Here is a 22,761-nt window from a genome sequence, read left to right on the forward strand (position 1 = left end):
AAGTTCAAGTATTAGGAGTTTATTTACAGAAGGTTCTTTTCCAAAACAAATCAATAATAACAAGATTCAAAAGTGCACAAAATTTCTATGAAGTTGATTTTTATAATCATAACAAATACATTTTCAGAAAAAAATAAATCACTTAAATATGCAACAATATATTCAAATACCGAGATACAGTAAAGGTATGTCATTATATTTATTAGTATTTCTACTCAGAGAAGTTCTGTAACCACATCGATCCCTTTTTCTTCCACACAGAGTACAGAAACATTTTCTCTCCATTTATTCATTTAATACAACAAATTGGCTTATGCAATGAACTTCAGTAACATAGCCGAGGCGACTCCTCCGGTGTTGCAACATCCTCTGATGTGAAAGTTTTGTTTGAAAAAAATAAGAAGTATTTCTTGAAGTCTGATTTCAGTATTGTACTAATGTGTTGATCAGTTATACGATTTTAAGGCTGCACTCTCACAGATTGAACGTTTTGACAAAAAAATATTGTTTGTCTTGGAACTAGCTAATTTATGCGAAAATGCATGGAAACCAGTGATATAAGTATGCTGACGAAATATCAGATCGCAGATTTTCATATTTAAGTTAAATTTTTTATGTTTAATGCATTTTTCTCAAACCGTTAGTAACGCTTTTAGCCATAAACATTAATTTTCGAATGGAAATATGAAAATCTGCAATCTGATCTTTTGTCAGCTGTCTTATATCACTGGTTTGCAATTATTTACGAAAAAATTGACTCAATCCAAGACAAAAAATTGAAGTTGTCAAAACGGTAAATCTGTGAGAGTGCAGCTTTAAAGGCAAAAAATACACGTTTATACAAGGGTCATCAAAAAATGTTCAAAGCAAGTTCTAGTCGATCATGGCGGCCCCCTCCTCACCAGTCGCGTCATCTCCAATATGAAGGTCATCAAGCATCTCTTGGAGGCTGATCTGGGGAACCCCCTCATCATCCGTGTCATCTGTGTCAACTGGGACCTTGTCACTGTCTATAAATAGTAACAACGGAAGAATTGATTATTTGTACGAGTTGAAAATGTAGAAATTGATAATTGACATGATTCCTGCAAAGGGGTAGTGGTATAGGTTTGTAAATCAATCCATATTAAACTTCTTAGGCAGAATTTAGTTACATAATGAGTATGTTTTTTTAATTCAGTTTAATAATTATAAAAACATGAAAATAGATCTCAGCTGGTTTCGGAAATTAACAATAAAACCTTGGACATGAGATAAGCTAATACATGTAGATTTTCCAAACCATGCTGAATATCACAATATTTTTATATCTTTACTTCTTAAGTACCAAACACAGTAGCATTGAATGAGGGTTTTCAGGACATTGAATTCCAGTACCAACCTTTATAGATGTTGACATGCTGTCGGATGGTCGGATCTTCCTCCAAGTCTTCCAGGAAGTCAGTGTAGTCACTGAAACATAGAAGGATGTATTAGTTTAAAAATTATTCATTTTACAACCATTGTGAATAAAGTTATTAGATGACTTTATTAATCACCCTCATTGGCACGATGCTGCGCAAGAGTGCGGTCTTGTGTTGAGGGGACAAGAATTGGCAGAATGAAGCCCTGATATAGTTAATGATAGCAGTTAGTGGTGGATTTGTGGTCTATTTGTAAGACCATGAACTGTCCACCCAGGTGATGAAGGTATGATTCTCCACGGGGATCCTGTGTGCCAGTGCTGTACACTGGGGAATGTTAAAGGCCTAGTTTATGGAATGTTTGGCATGACAATCCCCTGCTGTGCATCTCTTGTATATGCACTGGTGTCACAGTAGGGGCCAATTTCCTGTGTATTTGTTTATTGGCTCCAATAGGGTCCATTTCTATTATAAAACCTCCAAAATGGCACAGCAGGATACTCAGATCAGAGATCTGATAAGATGGCACCAGGCAATTAGATCAGATCAATACACAGAAGTTGTGTACTATGGGGGGGGGGCTTATTAGTCATGCCTCACTGATTCCATTCAGTTCAGTGGCCAATTAATTTTACAGGATCAAAAGACTCAGATTCAACTCCTTAACCAAACTTAGGTTAGAACTAAGATGGTTATTAAATACATCACCAGGGTCGACCCCATATCATATTAGATTAGAGCTAAACATTGTAACTCACTTCATGGCAGTGTCAGTTTCTATCTGGTGAAGTTTGTCGTTCAGATGTTTCAGCTTCCAGCGACGGTGGCGATCACGCTTCTTCTTATCGCCAAAGACCTTCTTTACAATCACCTGCGAAAATATAAAGATGGCAATACAGTCTAGAAATCGCATTAAATTGTTGGTCTGTTAGCTTTACACCGCTGATATATTATAATTAAAACATAAGTTGTTAAACTGGATTTAAGATATAAAACGCACATTTCAAAACAAATCGTTGCTCATCTTAAAGAGTTGTGTTTCGTGGCAATTTTGAACTAAATCAATTTTTTCAAACCTTTTTAAAATAAGAATGGAGACCTTATCAGGAAATGAGGGGATTCCCTTTCGGGGTTCTTGTGACAATTAACTGCTTGATCAGGAAACAAAGAGCCCAACAAGGGTAAGAGTAGTCTGGTGGTCTAGGTGTCCACCCCACACCTAAGATGTTACGGGTTCAATCCCCACCAGGGGTTATTTCTCATACCCTCTCAAAGAGCACCAGTACTGATTTCTACCATGGAAATGGACCGAAGAGTGATTCATATCAGCTTAAAGCTGTCTTCCAAATCGGGTGAAATTAAATCTGTTCAAACTTAAACGCCCATTTTACATAAACTTTAGGAAATTGATCCTGTACATAAGAATAAATGTACCAAAGTTTAATGGTGTACTTGTATGCAAGCAGGATAGAGTAAAAATGATCATACACATTTGTTATTAAAACCTTTCATTTCGAATTTTATCAAACAAAGTTATAAAGAAAGCAAAGAAATCTTACAACATCCGGTAGATTTTCAGCCTTTAGTTTTTCAATGTGATCGTTGTTGAGGTTAGCATTACCCATGTCAAACCTGTAACATGGAATATGTTAAACTGTCACATGACATATGTAAAACCTGCAACATGAAATTTGCCTTATCTGCAATCTAGAACATATGACAAACCTGTAACATGGAATATGTCATACCTTAAACATGGAACATGTAAAACCTACTACATTGATTATGTCAAATCTATAGCATGGAACATATCAAACCTGTAACATGGAATGAATCAAACCTGTAATCTGTAACATGGAATGAATCAAACCTGTAACATGGAATGAATCAAGCCTGTAACATGGAATTAATCAAACCGGTAATCTGTAACATGGAATGAATCAAACCTGTAACATGGAATGAATCAAACCTGTAATCTGTAACATGGAATGAATCAAACCTGTAACATGGAATGAATCAAGCCTGTAACATGGAATGAATCAAGCCTGTAACATGGAATGAATCAAGCCTGTTACATAATATGTATCAAACCTGTAACATGGAATGAATCAAGCCTGTAACATGGAATGAATCAAGCCTGTAACATAATATGAATCAAACCGGTAACATGGAATGAATCAAGCCTGTAACATGGAATGAATCAAGCCTGTAACATAATATGAATCAAACACCGGTAACATGGAATGAATCAAGCCTGTAACATGGAATGAATCAAACCTGTAACATGGAATGAATCAAACCTGTAGTATAATATGAATCAAACCTGTACATAGAATGAATCAAGCCTGTAACATAATATGAATCAAACCTGTAACATGGAATGAATCAAACCTGTAACATGGAATGAATCAAACCTGTAACATGGAATGAATCAAACCTGTAACATAATATGAATCAAACCTGTACATAGAATGAATCAAGCCTGTAACATGGAGTGAATCAAACCTGTAACATGGAATGAATCAAACCTGTAACATGGAATGAATCAAACCTGCAACATAATATGAATCAAACCTGTAACATGGAATGAATCAAACCTGTAACATTAAAAGATTAACATACTGAACAACGATAAAACATGTGTACTACAATACCTTTACAGATAACCATTTTTCAGTCAATTGTTTAACATATTAGTTATCAGCAAGAAGTAACATTTTCACTAAAATTGTAAATGAGGTCACCAAGCATCAAAATTTAACATAGTTAATGGCATGATAAAAGTGTTTGAATATCAGGTATTTTAAATAAAACAAACAATACACCTACCCCAGCACTGTGTCGCCTACATTCAGCAGGTGCCCGATGTGGGTCTTACAGAAGAACTGCTGGTCGTTCACTCCTAGGTCGCTCATGCGCGACACCCACAGGTCGGCTAGCACGTGCTGACAATAAAGAAGGAATGGATTACATTTTCAATGTACTTAGTGGATGAAATATATACATAAATTAATCATGCTTTGTGCTTTGATTGCTAAAAAACAACAACCAGAAAATATGTGTGTGCATGTGACATGCATAGACCATGCCTAATGCCAAAAATGGCAATTTTAGTTCCAACATGATTAAGTTTCTCAAATATAGCACCTACCTTTTGGGAGACCTGGCCCCTGATCACAGGTTTATCCCGATCATTCACGTATTGAACGTCCATCACCATGTATTCAATCAGCTGACGAGGCGAACACAGACTCGCGAACGGTGAACGCCAGTACACCGGACCACTCACCTCAGCAACTGCGAAATAAAAGAAATATGACTGCTATATTTTACACAGAACATTCATAATTTCGTGAGTTTGGTAATATTTAGAACTTTTTCCCCCCTTAATATGTAATTTCGTATCTGTATGATGATACTTCAAACTGTCATATTTTCATAACAGGATGGAAACCAAAATATGGAAGAAAATATGAAACTAACAAATCTCCATCTTTCCAAATTACCAGTTTTCCCACTAGTAAACAAATTCCTAAACTACAGCTTTCAAGTTAAAGCATTGCATTCTATGATGGCAGAAGGGTGCCCTTGTTAGTCTCCATGAGGGCAGAAGGGTGCTACCAAAAATGATAAATTTGAAACATTCAAGTATAAAGGAATCCATTTTAGTCTGATTTCAGAATCATGACTCAATATGGCAAAACTTAAAGTTTATTGTACATTTCCTTCTAGCAAAGCATTGATGTGAAATTTGCTGAAATATATTATCATTTGAGTGCTGTACTATTATTTAAATATGTTTTTTGTAAAAGAAATGGAATTAATATTTTTTTTGTTCCTTCATAAAAAGCAGTTCTGAGTCTGAGTCTTAGACTTAAAACTGTTTGTAATCATAGCCCCAGATACCTTAAGCCAAGATTATAGGGTGAAATGCCTTGACCTACCTTGGAGAGTGTTTGGGTCAATCAGATGGACAGTCTGAGTGACCTTGAAGCAGACACATATCGGGTTGATATTGCCCAGTGATGAAGCTAGCTTCTTTGGGAGACATACTATGTTGTCCTGTAAAAAAATTCATGGCAAACTCATCAAAATAAATGATTCAACAAAATTATCATCTTCCTCATGAAGGTTAACATCAACTATCTAGAAGTGTTTTACATATCCATACCTTGCATAAGTTTTGCATATCCATATTTTGCCCAAGTTTTACATATCATTACCTCGCATCAGTTTTGCATATCCTTACATTACATGAGTACAACAGTTACGGAAAATGAGTGTAAATATTTAACATTAACTAGTGTTTTACATATCCATACCTTGCATATAGGTACAATCGTAACAGAGAAGGTGTGTTTATAGTTGAAGGTATTGTTGCGGACATCATGGGATATCAACTCCTGAGCACACACGTGTCTGGAAAATGATAAAATAGGAAGCAAATGAAAAATCAATCTTATAAATGCTGCTAGATCGAGTAACATAAGCTCTGAAGAACAAAAGATAAATTAAACAACCTTATTTCATTTGTGTTTAATTAAAAAAAATAATAGGCAAGTTAGTGTTAGAAATTTGAACACGTTATTTTCAAGATTTTTGGAAAAACTAACACCAGTTCTAGATAGATATTGACAAACCTCTGAGGGTAAGTATCAAAGCAGAAACCAATTAAAACTGAATCAAACCAGCGATCCAGAATCCAGTATGCTTACCACTCGGCCGTCACCCCGATTAATTGGTTTAATGTCATGATGGTACACGAGAGTTGGAGAATAACATTTATAAATCATCATACAACACTCAATAACATTAACATACCCTAGAAAAATGACCTAAGAATATTTGTGCAGTCTGTTGAATGGGACTTGTGAAAAGATATAAATAACATCTGAGTACAACAACTGGGATCAAATTTGTTCAATATTTTTATTAATGCCCATACATATTTTACCAAGTTTTATTCAGACTGGATGAGATCTAGTTAGAGAGCAGACAAGGTGCATTTAGTCAAAATTATGTCCATAAACAATGTCATCAAATCTGGAAACGCTGTCACCAAGTTTCATCCTCAGTTGTAATACATACCGGTACTCCAAATGATACTATGCACAAGATGTTAGCCTACTACTATTAACTTTATAGTGGCATAACTCTGGGGTTTCCACAGCTATTGATTTCAACAGTCAAGTTCCACTGAGACATTAGGCCAACAAACATAGTCATCAAGTTTTATTATGATTAGATAAAAAAAATTTATTTAAGTAAGTGTCTGCAAGCATACTATTTTTTAATGTAAAAGGGGCATTTACTGTGGTTCTGTGACATAAATCATGATCACATACATTGTCACCAAGTTTCAACAGTAGTGAATAATAAATACTTCCATCATTGTCGGCACAAGGCTTCTGACGCTGCCGCAGCCAAAAGTAATTATCCCTTTTCAGGTCACACACACACAAAAAAACATGTGAATAAGCAATGCAATTTATCTTAAGATACTATTCTTTTCATGCTGGTTCATTAAACATCAAAAATTATTTTAATATCAGTTCCTTTTCTCCTTAAGAATACTTGAAATGGCTGAAATATCAATCTGTGTCAGTATAAATATCTATTGCAATAATATTAAAAATCATAACAGTAAATATTGCAACCTGATCTCTGAATGTGATAAAAAACAACAACGATTTCTGAATTTAATTATCCCCAAAACTTACCTTACACAAATCATTAGGATGTTGAATGAATAATGACAGGTAAAAAGACTTTCATTGTGTCACTTCTGATTGGGATATTTTTTCCAGATTGGGAAATATATCATATACTTAGCTAGGGGAATGGGTCCAATAGTCAGAACTGTGTTAACTATAGAAAAAGGCCTGAACATTGTTCTCTTTTTTTTATAACATTTTTTTACCAAGATGTTAATGTCTATCAATATAAGAATTATGCTTGTAATAAACATGTTTTGTTAGATCTTTTTCTTCAATTTTATCAAAACTTTAACATGACAGAACAGACTTTAAACCATCTAATTTTCAGATAAAGCAATTAAATGAAAGGCAGCATTTCATATGTCACTGGTTGTATAAATCCTAAAATGAACAACTGAAATCCAAATAAATTTAAAAATAAAAAATTATAAAAATGCCAGGATGCGTCAGAGGTGTTCACAGGATTTGAACCTGCAGAAAATCCAATTGGCTTGCGATAACGAAGTAACCTCATGACTACGCTGACACTGGTATTACAGGCTTTATAATATTGGCTTTATACTAAACCACTAGAATATAGATCAGATAGATCAATATCAAATTCCAGTGGACATGCCATATCCCCCGGCGGGGGGAAAAATCCCCCTGAATTTCGATCCATCCCCGGGAGATAAAATTTCGATCCATCCCCGGGAGATAAAAATCCCCCGGAATTATAATTTTTTTTTTTTTTTTTTTTTTTTTTTTTTTTTAGAAATTTTACATCAGGCAATAATGACAAAGTAAGTGAAACCACAGTATGTGACTGAATGTAAAGAAACAACTCCACAAGGGTAAAATGCCAAAAGGAAACTTTTACAACAAATGATCAATTAATTTGTAGTAATTATCAAAGGCAAAGAAATATTACTATTTTGGAAGGAAGAAATTAATAATATTTATTCTATTCTCTTATTGTCTGAAAGTCATCAAGCTGATAGAATTAAGCACAGTTTTTTAAAAGACTTTGGAGGAAGGTAAATTTAATTTAATTTTCTCGAAAACATATTTTTCCAATGACATATTTTGTTCTGCAAGTACATTACAGTATGACATGACAGTGTAGCATAAGAATATGATAAATCATGACATAAAATAATTCTGCTAAAAAAATCCCCCTGAATACAACCAAAATCCCCCTGAATTTTCAGCCTTTTGAACAAATCCCCCTGAATGGTCTCCAGAAAATATGGCATGTATGAATTCCACTGGCTATATTTAGAGTTTAGCATTAGGTTACATACTATTAAAAAGTATTTCCAATAGATTTAATGTGCTTATATATACAATGAAGAGGGGAAGTGTGCATGATACAAAATTTGTTTGACGATAACATGCTGCTTACCTCAAATATTTGACACATCAATGAAATAACAATGCACAGGACAGAGACATTTTTGCTGCAACCAAAAGTAATCCCAATATGTCCCCTTTTCCAGTCACACAAAAGCCAAAAGTGTGAATAAGCAGGGAACGGACATTACAGACCATTATGGGCCAGACATAACGGATGATATTTCGGGACATTTAGGACCATCTTGAGAAACATAAAGGACCACAATACAATGTTATTAATGTCCATATTTCGAATAAGCAATGTTCTTTATCTTCAGGTACTATTATTTTCATGCTGGTTTATTATCAGTGTTCATTTTTTTTGTTTACATTATGTTCATGTCTATCAATGTAAGATTCATGCTTGTAATATTAAAACAAGTTTTGTAAGATCTCAAAGAAAACTCCTATATCTTTTCAATAACTTTTTCTTGCATTGACAACACTTTAGCTTGATAAAACAGACTTTAAACCTTTTTATTTCAGTTACAAATCAGACAAGCAGTCATTTATATGCCAGCAGTTGTATATGAATCCCAAAATGCAAAACAACTGAAGACAAAATACATTTTCTTTTAAAAAATGCCAGATTGCGTCAGAGGTGTTCACAGGATTTGAACCTGCAGTAAAACCGGCTAGGTGTTTGATAACGAAGTAACCTCACGACTACGCTGACACTGGTAATACAGGCTTTATAATATTGGCTTTATACTACCCACTACAGTATAAATATTAAAAGATCAATATCCAATTCCACTGTCTATATTTAGAGTTTAACAATAGGTTACATACTACTAAATAGTGTTTTCAAAAGATTAAACGTGTTTATATTTACATAAGTGGGGAAAAAGAAAAGTTTGCATGAAACAAAATTTGTTTGACAATAACATGCTGTTAACCTCAATTATTTAACACATCAATGAAATAAAGATACACAGGACATAGATATAAGGAGAAAATCTGCCTGTTCCTTACAAATTGGAAAATAATTCTTTTCAGGGAAAATACAAAATTATGGCAAAAATAGTGAATAAACCTGTAAAAGCAAATAAAAATGTCTGAGATTTTTTATGCATACTTTAACACTTAACTGTATTAGAGCTGATCTCATCAAGATCTTGTTTGTTCTCAAAGAATACATGTTTTTGTTGATCATGAAAATGAATTATACTGAATTGGGAAAATATTATGATTAATTGGGGAAAAACCCATTAGAAGGCAGTAAATTGCACCAAGAAAAGGAAGGAGTACAAGAAATCATTTGACAAATTTCAGAATCAAGTAGATAAGACATCTTTAAAAAATGGTTGTGGAGTTATTATGAAATATAAATGTTTTTGAATGCACAGTCTGACCATTAAGTTTCATCAATATTGAATAATAAATACTTCTATAATTGTCTGAACAAGGAATTTGATGCTGCCGCAACCAAAAGTAATCCCCATATGTCCCTGTTTCCAGCCACACAAAACTAAAGATGTGAATAAGCAATGTTCTTTATTTTCAGGCACTATTCTTTTCATGTTGGTTTATTTTCAGTGTTCATTTTTTGTTTACATATGAGCCGCATCGCGCGATTTTGGGCATTCGGAAATATATATTTGCTTTTACAATGTTTTAAGGTATTTGAATGAAATTATATTTCAGGAAGATATTCTGATAATTTCATGATGATATTACTTAAATTTGCGTAAGATACGTGCTTACAAGTAAGACCATGTATTGCACATTTTGAATACTAAATTTTACGTTATTCAAATGACGTCGTTACGAAAGCACATTATTCAAATGACGTGCAAAATTAACGTATCAATATCACATTTAGTTTATAATTTAAATTATTTTCTTATCATAGAATCTTCAATGACCATATATGATAAAAATAATGAATCAGTTTTGTATTTTTAATACATTTGGCAGTTTTAAACACAGACTATTAATGCAGGCAAAATATGTCGGGACGAAATCCATGGTTGCTATGGAAATATGAGTAAACCAATGGTCATAAATTGTGGAGAAAATGACACACCAATGACAAACCTTCAAAAGAAAGAAGTTTGGAAGAAATTTATTAACAAAAAAAATTCATTATTTTTGGCATTTTTTATTAATGATTATTTCATTTGTAATATTTATGTCCGAAGGCCCAAAATCGCGCGATGCGGCTCATATGTTAATGTATATCAATGTAAGATTCATGCTTGTAATATTAAAACATAAACCGGTAGATCTCAAGGAAAACTTCTATAACTTTTCAATAACTTTTTCTCATATTGACAAAACATTGAAATGATAAAACAGACTTTAAACGTTTTTATTTACAGTTACAGTTTTTAAAAAAATGCCAGTTTGCGTCAGAGGTGTTCACAGGATTTGAACCTGCAGAAAATCCAGCAGGGAGAAGCTAGGTATTTGATAACGAAGTAACCTCACGACTAGGCTGACACTGGTAATACAGGCTTTAAAATATTGACTTTATACTAACCAGCTAGGCAGTACAATCCGGATATAAATAGATTGATCAATATCCACTACCACAGTCTATATTTAGAGTTTAGGTTACACACAACTCAACAGTATTTCTCATGTATCTAGTGTATTTATTATCTACTAACTAGTGTTTCTTATACATTATGTACAGAATAAAGACAATTGTGCTGAACATGAAATTAGTTTGATGAAAACATGCTGTTTATTCGAAACACATTGATGGAACTATATTACATGTACAAACTGGGAAAATGATGTTTATTATTGATTCTACATGTAGGTACAAAGGAGTATACTAGTATCAAATCATGTCTGGAGACATTATGATCTGGTATATTTTTGAATGCACATTTTGATTGTACCAGTATAAAACTGGTTGTGTTCAGGGTAATTTTTTCAGCCATTTCTACTATACAGCGCACACCACCATTTATTTTAAGAGAGTTTATAAGGGTTTTCTTTACTTAAAGGAAATAAAAAGGGATCTTATGTGATTTAAAAGTTTCCTCTCCCCCCAGAAAATGCTGAATAGGATGGAAAGGGGCATCACATGACCCATATTGGTCTGCCATAAAAAGCAAGTAAAAGAATGATTATATATATCACTCATTTACAGAGGGGAAGACACGGTTATGATAAACAGCCCCAAAATGTATTCCTTTTACACCAAAACTTTGTTTTTTTCATGCATACTAGTGAGTAAAGCCATGTAGTTGCATGTTACAATTTAAAACTCTTCAACTTTTAGAAGAAGATTCATGATATAATACAGTGGTTTTGTTACTAAATTTTGAAAAGAAAACACACCATTATTTCGGCACCAATGAAACTGCATTATTAGTTAATCATGGTTACGAAATCTTCCTAGAGTAATGCCGAGCGGTAATCAAAGGAAGCCGAGTATAAAAGTGTACCGGTACTTGGGTTATCAAACAATAGAAATCCTGGGAATCACTCACTTGCACGGCACAACGGAAGACAGGAACTCCACCATCTTCTTGGCACTGTCTTTCTTCTGGTAGAAAAAGTCCAGTCCATCTGTAAAGAAGAAATAAATGTTATAGACTTGTAACACAGATTGATTAAATACAAAGTCTGGAATCACCAAACCATCATTTCTTCAGACTTTGTTCCTGCTGGCACACAAATTCTTATTGGTCTTAAAAAAATGGGCTGTCTGAATGTTTATCTTGCCCTGTCTTAATTTTACATGTCAGATGCTTCAGGCAAGTGGGTTGTTTCATAGGAAAACCTTTTAAACTGATATACAATAATAATCTTTGGCCAAAGACAACACACTTATGTGGGTTTCTTTCAATTTAAGCAAAAGGCATAACTCATCAATTGTTCGACACAGAGTAAGAGGCCTTGTAATACGAGCGCATACTGACAACATCTGTACCATAACACATTTGAATATCTTGAACGCTTTTTCATGACGACGCCACAGTTATACCACTTAGTAACTAAAATTTCAATATTCACCCCTTACATGCAGGTTTTAGGTTGGCTGTTACTCTATTCCAGTGGGCCTTTTGTTTAAATCGGCTTAGGCTTCTGTACGTGTACATGGTTTTATGACCACAAGTGTATATCTACATAAAGTTTCATTCCAATGTGCCTTGGGTTCAAAGGCCTAGTTTAAAGAATGTTTGGCATGATAATCCCCTGCTGTGCATCTCCTGCTAATTGCACTTGTGTCACAGTAGGAGCCAATTTCCTGTGCATTCGTTTCTTGATTCAGGGCCATTTAGGGTCCATTTCTACAATAAAACTTCCAAAACTGCACAGCAGGATACTCAGATCGGAGATCTGATAAGAGGGATCAATGCAAGTAGATTGAGATCAATCAACAGAGCTTGTGTACTGTACACAGTTGTTGTGTTGTTGTTTTGTTTTTGTTTTTTTGTTGTTGTTTTTTTTGGGGGGGGTCACTTATAGAAGGCTTAAACTAGGCCTTTAAGATTAGCTTTTCTAGGCCCAACACCCTAATTTATACTTTGTACATGTACATGGTTTAATGACCACAAGTCAGGGTTTGAATTTAACTTTGAGGAGCTCTTGCAAGATTTTGCGAGTGCTTTTTGAGGCAACTGGCAAAAGGAAAAATCAACTTGCAATTTTATTATTTGCTTATGAATATTAAAAAGTATCAATCTTAAGTGACTCGACTGCTAGAACTTGTTGATGGCTTGTTGAGGGGTGAAAACTCGGCCTTTTCCGTATTTGTTCTATTTTTGAAAACTTACTAGAGCGTGACTCCCTACTGTCTTCTTTATACTGTTAGTGTAAACATGCCACTTATAGGCTGTTTACACTCGACTAAGAAGCGAGTTAGGTTCATGTTTATTCTACTTTCCTTTATACATTTTGTGGTCTAGAAAAAGCCACTCGCAGAATTTTGCGAGCTTGAATAAAAGTCACTCGCAATTTGCAAATGTTGCCCTGACAAGTGTATCTCTACATGACATCATTCCAATGGGCCTTGTGTTTTAAGATCAGATTGTTTACGCTCAACACGCCAGATAACACAATGGTACATGCAGAGCTACAGATAACTTTTTTACTTAAAGTGTATTTTACACCCTTATGCAATCTAGTAAAGTGTATGATACACCTTTGGGTCATTCATTAAAGTGTAATGGCGATTTCCAAAGTGTACTGGTACATTTAATTGCAAATATAAATGACCCATTTTATTAAATAAACTTATAAAGCACATATATAAGAACTTACACAAAATTGAAATGTTGTTCAGCAAATTAAAAGTCCTATCTAATTTGCTGAGCAACATTTAAAGTTTGTGAAAGTTGATTTACACAGAATAGAATCGATAAAAAAAACGCTCCGAAGCCGTTACGTCCCCTTACCCATTGCATGGGATAGTGATTCGATTTTTACAAACCGGTGTAACATTTAGTCAATACATCTAGCATAAAAACGGTCAAAAATACTCGGAAGAACGTTACGCCCAATTTATTTTATTTAATCGTACCGGTATGAACAGCTGTTTTGTTATAACGTCGTAATCGGCAATTTTTAAAGTGTATTTATGCCCATTACGACCCTTATCTGTAGCTCTGTACATGGTTTCATGACCACAAGTGTATCACTACATATTAAACCATAATTATACATTTCGCTGGCAAGATTGACATTGAATGTATTCATCCAGGCCTCATGATTAAAGACAAACTTTACAATACTTCTTGTCATTTATGATTTGTGCGCGTCAAAACCCAGGAGCTTTGGTCAATTAAAAGCCCTGTTGGCAAATTTATATCACTTCAAATATACCTACCACTGGCAGGCTTGATGTTGACTGTATTCCAGTGAGCCTTGTGCTTCAATATCAGCTGCTCCAGGTAGAAAAATGTCTTCTTGTGCTCTGTCTGAATTCATCACAAAAGAGTCTAGTATAAAAATCAAGGAGCATAAAATTCCAAATACTGATAACAAAATCAGTTGTCGATGGTAATCTTTTTTATCAATTTACTTTTATAATCAATCACTGGTATTAGGGTATCTGAAGTTGTAAACTGTGACATTCAGTACCCTGTGACATACAGTACCCTGTGACATTCAGTACACCATGACATACAGTTCACTATGACATGTCAGGCCTTTTTCTGTAGTACCCACAGGTCCAGCTCTTAAACCCATTCCCGCAAAATATGATATACTTCCCAATCATCAGAATAAATTCCAATCAAAAGTAAAAAAACATACAAACAAAAAACAACTCTTTATTCTTTTTTATAAAAGTCTTTTAACTTGTACTGGTTCATTCAACATCCCAATGCATTATGTGATGTTGAGTTTTGGGGATAATTGAATTCAGGAATCATTAATTTTCATCACATTCAGAGATCAGTATGAAATAGTATTCATGATTAAAATTTAATCAATTGCACTAGATATTTATTTACACATCAAGGATTGGTATTTCAGCTGTTTCAGGTCTTTGGAAAGGGAAAAATAAATTATATTTTATAATTTCCTCTTTAGCAGGAAACTGTAAAATTTCCCAATTTCTGCATATTTTATGACGCAAATTTTCCCAAAATGTCTATCAAGTCTTTTTCCCAAAATGGGCAGAAAAGGCCCTGCATTCAGTAAACTGTGACATAAATACTGCATGATAAAAACATAATTTGAACCTACTAACTAAATGTGTCAAGATAAATACAAAATATTTTCAGATAAATATATGTTGAGATAAAAAAAAATATATTGAGATAAATACAAAGCATGTCGTGACAAAGCACCTTCTGTCTGATCTGTACACACGCCCTCCAGTAATCCTTGGCCTCCACCCTGTGACAGTCAGTGCACTGCTGGTTGTTTACCGTATACTCCACGATAAACACTTGCTGCATCACTGCACCATTCAGAACCTGAAACATGTGATCAACCAGAGTTATGGGCCTTGATATGCATGTGTGTCACTAGTTAAATGGGAATTTAGTATTATGAGTATATCTTTTAAGGATTTAAATTTCACTCCATGGCTATATCAGCCACATCGTGCTATTTTGGGCCTTCGGACATATATTTGCTATTATAATGTTTTAAGGTATTTGAATTAAATGATATTTCAGGAAGAAATTGTGAAAATTCCTTGATGATATCACTTAAACTGCGTAAGATACATGTTTACAAGTGAGACCATGTATTTCGACTAAATTTAACATCATTCATATGACTTTGGTACGAAAGCACATTATTCAAATGACGTGCAGAATTAAAGTATCAATATTTCAACTAGCTTATAATTTAAATTATTTTCTTAACTCAGAATCTTTAAGTAATTAAATTATTTTTTACATAAATTTGTATAAAATAATTAATCATTTTTGTATTTTATTACTTTTGGCCGTTTTAAACACAGACTATTAATGCAGTCTATGGAAACAAAAAACCAATGGTCATAAATCGTCGAAAAAATGATACACACCAAAGAGAGTTTGGAAGAAATTGATATACATAGAAAAAATCTTTAGTTTTCGCATTTTTTTTATTAGTGATTATTTCATTTGTAATAATTATGTCTGAAGGCCTAAAATGGGGCGATGGGGCTCATATTATGATCTTGAATGCACTAGGTGAAATGGCAATTCCCATGAAGCCGCTAGCGCTTCTTCTGTTAATTGCCAGTTTGATCTATGGTATTCAAGATCGCATAAATGCCACCAAAATGAATTTCAATCCATATAGTTATATTTCTCATTTATTTTAGAAAATAATTTTTTTGATATATAGGATATTAAGGAGCCTTACCTCTTTTTGTACTGTGAGTTTGACTTTTATTCTCATGCTGTGAGGCTCTGTCCACACAAATCCTGCATCCACCAGCCGTACCTACAAGCGAACAATACATGATTGTTTTGATGATTTCACCACAAATTATACAATTAAAAGAACTAACCAGGTGGTCTCTCACAAGTGCTTGTAATAATAAAATTTCAACAAGCCTTCCTTTATAGTATCCAAAAATTTAAGCACGCCCGGAAAACATTTTACCAGTGCAGTGCTTGCAGGCTTGTGCAATATTCGACCACTGCTGCCATGTTAAACACAAGCCATCATCTACTACAGTGAAGATTTCAGATCATAATCAAATAAATATACAGTATTTCCCTGCTTACAAGACGAGGAAATTGGGTCCTCATTTAACCTGAAAGTAGGGGGCTCATCTTAAAAGCGAGGCTATAAAAAATCCACAGGCTGGACCATTATATTGAAGATATATCAAGAAGTCTTGGTTATAACAATACTTCATTTTTGTTTGCAAAGACAAGCATTCATTATAATTTTCATAAGAAGATTACATTTTCTCCCAACTCAGATAAGTAGATACCAAAATTTAACCATGCTAGAAATTCTAATCTTGCCCACTGGCAAAGATAAAACAAGTACCCGTGTGGAACTCCTTTTTAATGGTTTTCACATCGTAATTACCTCCCAGAACTATTTCAAGTCCGATTTGACTATTAACATATAATCTGAATCACTGGGCGCATATCTATGACAACCACAAATTATCACATAACCATACGCATTTATTTTCACTATGCACAAAAGAGTTCCAGCAAAAAATACATTTCTACCTAATTTTGTTTAACTGAGTTGGTAGAAAAAGCATCTACCATAGTCGCTCATGTAAGATAGGTTAATCCCAACCCTCGCACAGGGTGTTTTGCCTCGTTTCCGCAAAACACTTTACGCTCTGGTCAGGATGAACCTATCTTACTGGCCATGGAAGGGACTTATAATTTTATATGATGTAAAGCTATGTGAACAAAGCCTTGTAACCCTATATTACTTTGATATCCCTTGAAAAGGTTTTATGAGTCAAGATTGAAACAGAACAAATTATATCAAAAAAATATTACACACAAGATTGCTTTGCCTTGAAATATTTCAAAATGATTTTTTTTCATGCCTGATTTTAGTGGATAGAAAGAAAAAAATCATAAACTGTAATAACATTATGATATCAATAGTGTATTTTCAGTCAATTGTTTTACATACGGTAGTTATCAGCAAGCAATACCCTTTCAAATGGTAACAAAAATTACACAGAGTCATCATCCATCAAAATAGAGCATTATCGCCTAGTGTTTCTTTACCAGTTATGGGGAATTTTTTTAGCCCTTTTTGTGGAGATTTTTTTTTCGTTACTTCCGTTTGGGGGAAATTTTCTCAGTGCTATTCCAGTAAAACATATAACTCCAGGGGGGAAGGCAGATTTTTTTTAGTATATGGGTGGGTGTCCTTTTTCAATAATTTTGAACACCAAAAGGGTAAATTTGCTTCTGTAAGGGGTTGGAAAAATTCAGAAGTGCCTTCTCCCCGGGGGTAATATGTTTAAATGGTATATTTTGGGAGCAAATGGAGTAAAATATCAACAAAGAAGTAAATAATATAAAAACATTTTTTGAAAATTGGCATTTAAGAGGAAGTAGCAGGGTATTGACTACGGCAAAGAAGGATAAAAAAGCACCGTCGCCAATGGCTAGGTGAAATGAGATTGGGTATGTCATTAAGTTCTTGGCTGCCAAGCTTTTCCCCGAATGGTCTATCACATCATTATAAACAGCATTTACCTTGTTCAGTCCTTTGAGACGCTTGAGGCAGATGGAGAGCAGTTCTCGGGATTCCAGGGATGCAACAACCCAGTGCTCTGGGGGCTGAAGATACCTACACAAGACAGGAAATTTAAAAAATGCTTAATAATAATTGGAAATGTCTTTATGTTCTGAAGTTTGGAATTGACTATGAAAAATATAACATAAACAAGAGATGTTTGTCAAACATTATGCCCCCCTGAGCGCCATGTTGTCAGGATTATATGGACAATTGAATGAAATATGCATGAACCGAAATGACAGCTGGTTTGTCACTGACATTGGATGCCGTTGAGGCAGTTTTAAGATTATGACCATTCAAAGTGTGAGGAAAGAGTGTGTTATGACCATGACCTTTGACCTCAAAATCCATAGGAGCTGGTCACAAAAAATCTAAATGTCCAGTTTGAGGGCCAGGCTATGTCGAGTTATCACAAGAACAACCATTTACCATTCAAGATCACTGTGACCTTGATCCTTGGCCCAATGACCCCCAAAGCCATAGGGGTCATCTACTGGTCAGGCCCAACCTCCATGTCAAGTATGAGGGCCATGGTTGCAGGCATTGTCGAGTTATCACACGGACAACTTTTTACCATTCAAGGTCACTGTGACCTTGACCTTTGGCCCGATGACCCCCAAAATCAATAGGGGTCATCTAATGGTCAGGCCCAACCCCCATGTCAAGTATGAGGGCCATGGGTGCAGGCATTGTCAAGTTATCACTCGGACAACCTTTTACCATTCAAGGTCACTGTGACCTTGACCTTTGGCCCCAAAAAACAATAGGGGTCATCTACTGGTCAGGCCCAACTTCCATATTAAGTTTGATGACCATAGTTCTAGGCATTGTTGAGTTATCACTCAGACAAGCTTTAAAATTATTTACCATTAAAGGTCACTGTGACCTTGACCTTTGACCCGATGAGCCCTTAAATCAATAGGGGTCATCTACTGGTCAGGCCCAACGTTCATGTCAAGTTTGATGACCGTACGTCCAGGAATTGTTGAGTTATCACTCGGACAAGCTTTGGTCTACCGATGGACCGACCGACATACCGACATGCCTGTGCAAAGCAATATACCCCTCTTCTTCGAAGGGGGGCATAATAAATAAAATCCATTTACAATGCTCCTAGAAACCTGTCATCAAAATTAAACATGTGGAAGAAAAGCCCAAATTCCATACTAGTGCTTCACTGCTTAAGGCATAAAAAATCTGCAAGTCCTGCTTTTTAAAATCCTGAATTTCAGCGGCTAATTTTGACCACTGAGAAACATGTACATGAATACAAATCTAAAATTATTTCCATACTTAACTAAATATTGGTATGAAAATAACACTTTACTTGTGTTCATTGCATCTATCATGATTTCATATACATATAAAAATAGCCCAACATACTGCTTGACAAAAGAGAAAATTATAACTTTTTAATAGTACATCGATCTCATAGCACAACCTTGGATATACAACGTTATTATAATTAATGACTCAAGTTAAAAACAATTGATATTTTATGTTGTTTATGTTATACAAAATGTGATACCATTTATTGATGATCGTTATCGATAATTGCCTATGTTGTGCATCCACTGAACATTATTCATTCACTGAAATAAGACTTTTGAATCTAAGCACATGAAACAAGTGCTTGGCATCAAAAATATTATTCTCTACTGGTTGAGAAGCAGTTTCCCACGGAAAGCAGTTTCTGACAAATAACTTTTTTGCGTACTTTCTTTAGATCTTCATAAAGAAGGTACTGCAATTCAACTATATGGTAACTAGGTAATCAAAAGTTGAAATTCTTACCGAGACACGTAAGTAACTTTTATTATTATTTAATGTTTAATGTTTATTTTTCATTTTGTACACAAACTTGCACATAGGGGATCAGCACGCCCAGCGTATTGTGCATGGGTGTGAACCTTATTTGCATATCTATGAAAGCTACAAGGTTTACCTAAATTGACTTATAAAATACAAACGATGATCATTGTGTACATATTTGTGAACATTGGCGTCATGCTTGTTTCGCACCTGAATTCACTTAAATGTATACAAACACAAGTTTCTATCAGACATGAATCAAAATATCATTGATATTCAGTGTCTGCCTGATCTCGAGTATGAATTGACTATCGTAAATTTTAAGGTTTAAATTCTTCGTAAATGCTGAAAAATTAAATAATATTTCTCTTATTACAGTCTTATGTTCAGTATATTAAATAAACGGATAATAAAAAACACAATAGGCACCTTAAATCTGCCCCGCATTCGATTTGTCGGAAACTGCTTCTCATCACAAGCTAATCAGAAAAGGGTAAGTACCCTCTTTGAGCCCCCATTAGATACACCATATGTGACGTCACACAAGTGAAAAATATATCAACAATAGCAGCTTGAGCTGTTGTTATCTAAAATGTGAATAATTTTAGTAGGTATTTAATCACGTATAAATAATTCAATAAAAACGTATAAAAACTGTCGGAAACTGCTTCTCAACCAGTATAAATATAAATACATCTTTGTATATTCCTACCTTTCACACTTTCTGCAGAAGTAGAGGACTGCCTGTTTTGGAATGCCCTCTGAGATATCAACCTCTGACCTCAAACAGGCCACGCACATGTTTGATGGGTTGGGTTCGATCTGTACGCCGCATTGACAACACAGTCTGAAATAGGACATTTAATGTTACTTTCTGTCTTTATGTGTTTTCTAACTGCAAGTGGGTTAAAGCCACAGGCCACTAAACAAATAGGGCTTCAATCACAATGACTTTTTAAATACAAAGACAAAAATCAGATTTAATTCTGATCAGACTCATAGGTCTGATATTTGTCTGTGATCAGACTTTACAAAGACTGATAGAGAATAAATGAAAAATCTTTACTACACTAGAGCTTCTATGACACTTAGTTTAAAATAATAGACGTGTTATACCGGATTCTTCCAATCCCTAACGTCTAAACGGGTTTGTGCAAAACAAGTGGGTGGTTGAAGAATATTGAAATTGTATTTAGTGAGTATTTTAGGGTTGAAATGGATAATTCCTATTTTACCATGGAAGTGCAAAGCTAAAAACAAGACAAAACGAGACTTAATGCATTAAAACTCATTATTTACCTTTCCAATAAAACGCAATGTGACTGACACAGACAACAATTATGCCAAGCGGAACAACTCGACCGAATTGTAATAACTCGGCCACCTCCGACAAGCTTCGAGATAGACCTCGTAAATACAATCGTAACAACTCGGCCATGGCCGAAATGTTCCGATTGTTTACAAATTGTGCCCTGAAGCCTTGCAGGTGCCCTTCATGTATATATTGCTAAGTTTTGACAGCGAGAAATGAAAAAAAACACGTCAAACTCATAATCATTCGTAGGGTATGACATTTATATGTATGGAACTGATATAAAATAACATAATCTGGGAATATTTCTTGTTTTTATGATATTTTTTAGATGTTAAATGCTTTAACCCGGAATCCTGATCGGAATAACTACCCACTTTTGATACTAAACAATTTGTACGTGAAGGATTTGCCATATCAAAAATCGTAAAAAAGTCCGTAAACGTACATTTATTTGGACAAGGGGTGCCTCCGTCGGCCTAAAAAGGCTAATATCGTGAAGTTTCGGTTTCTCTTTTAATAATTCATCAAGACAAATTTGATCTCTGACACACTTTTCAATATGACATGGACTAGTTTCTGTTATTAAATCATGAACACACTGATAAAGAAAATGTAAATAAACATTATGAAACATACCCCACCCACCAAGTTTACACCTGAATCGTAAAATTGGTACTGAAAATTGAGGAAACGGGGGCATATACCAAAAAGAGAGATATAAACAAAACTCTTACATGTAGTTTACTGCAGTCGACGGCTGTAATGGAGCCAGATCCATTTCACGTTTTGTCGAAAATACGGACAGTTATCAGTTTGACAGTTGCGCAACCCACGTGTGGATTTATTTTAACGACTAGAGTCGTCGTTATCAATGTAGTCTGCTGACATCATCATCATCGCCGTCATAACAACCATCATCATCATCATCATCATCATCATCACGAGCAACATAAATATCATCAAAAAATCTTTTAATCATCATCATCATTATCATCATCATCATCATCTGGGACCAATAACAAATCCTACTCCCAGTCATCATCATCATCATCATCATCATCATCATCATCATCAAAATCATCTTTTCATTATTAGCACCATCATCACCACCATCAAATTCACCATGACCATTTTTATCACCATTATCATCTTTATCAATAACATCAACATCATTAATAACATCACAAATACTATTTTCACCATCACCACAATGGTAACCATCAAATTTAGCTGTCAACATTAAAGCAGCAGCTAAACTGCTATTCTCTCATCCTTATTCTATCATTGTTCATATGGTCTACCCAGCATCTACCTTATAATTATCTTCAATAATATTTACCCAATCAATAAGAATTTGAAACTGAAAGTATGAATTTCTGTATCATTGCCATAATAATGGAAGATTTTCACTGAAATGTGGAAGTATAAGTCTGAAATTTGTTCCACTATTTTTCAACTTTTATGTAAACAAAAATCAACTATCTTTCCAGCTTCACAT

The 22,761-nt window shown here is 34.5% G+C and overlaps 1 protein-coding gene across 1 annotated transcript; it reads right to left on the minus strand.

The window, feature by feature from the left end:
* Window positions 1–3: 3 nt before the first annotated feature.
* Window positions 4–22,109, minus strand: LOC128206450 (60S ribosomal export protein NMD3-like). Its single transcript, XM_052908875.1, has 15 exons — window positions 21,998–22,109; window positions 20,661–20,795; window positions 18,094–18,187; window positions 16,265–16,345; window positions 15,253–15,381; window positions 14,286–14,376; window positions 11,944–12,022; window positions 5,726–5,822; window positions 5,348–5,465; window positions 4,555–4,700; window positions 4,233–4,348; window positions 2,963–3,035; window positions 2,162–2,274; window positions 1,382–1,452; window positions 4–1,010 (listed from the first exon to the last, which is right to left on the minus strand). Exons 1-15 carry the CDS (start codon window positions 22,039–22,041, stop codon window positions 874–876), a joined length of 1,524 nt encoding a protein of 507 aa, XP_052764835.1. The 5' UTR covers window positions 22,042–22,109; the 3' UTR covers window positions 4–873.
* Window positions 22,110–22,761: the final 652 nt, after the last annotated feature.

This window comes from Mya arenaria, chromosome 10 (genome assembly GCF_026914265.1).
Source record: "Mya arenaria isolate MELC-2E11 chromosome 10, ASM2691426v1".
Classification (NCBI taxonomy): Eukaryota; Metazoa; Mollusca; class Bivalvia; order Myida; family Myidae; genus Mya; species Mya arenaria.

Excerpts from the sequence above, each read along its gene's own strand:
- LOC128206450 (XM_052908875.1), bottom strand. The coding sequence starts at position 22,041 with ATGGATCTGGCTCCATTACAGCCGTCGACTGCAGTAAACTACAT. Across the intron at positions 14,377-15,252 it reads GTGTACAGATCAGACAGAAG|ACAGAGCACAAGAAGACATT; the intron begins GTGCTTTGTCAC and ends TGATGAATTCAG. Across the intron at positions 5,823-11,943 it reads TCTTCCGTTGTGCCGTGCAA|ACACGTGTGTGCTCAGGAGT; the intron begins GTGAGTGATTCC and ends ATCATTTTCCAG.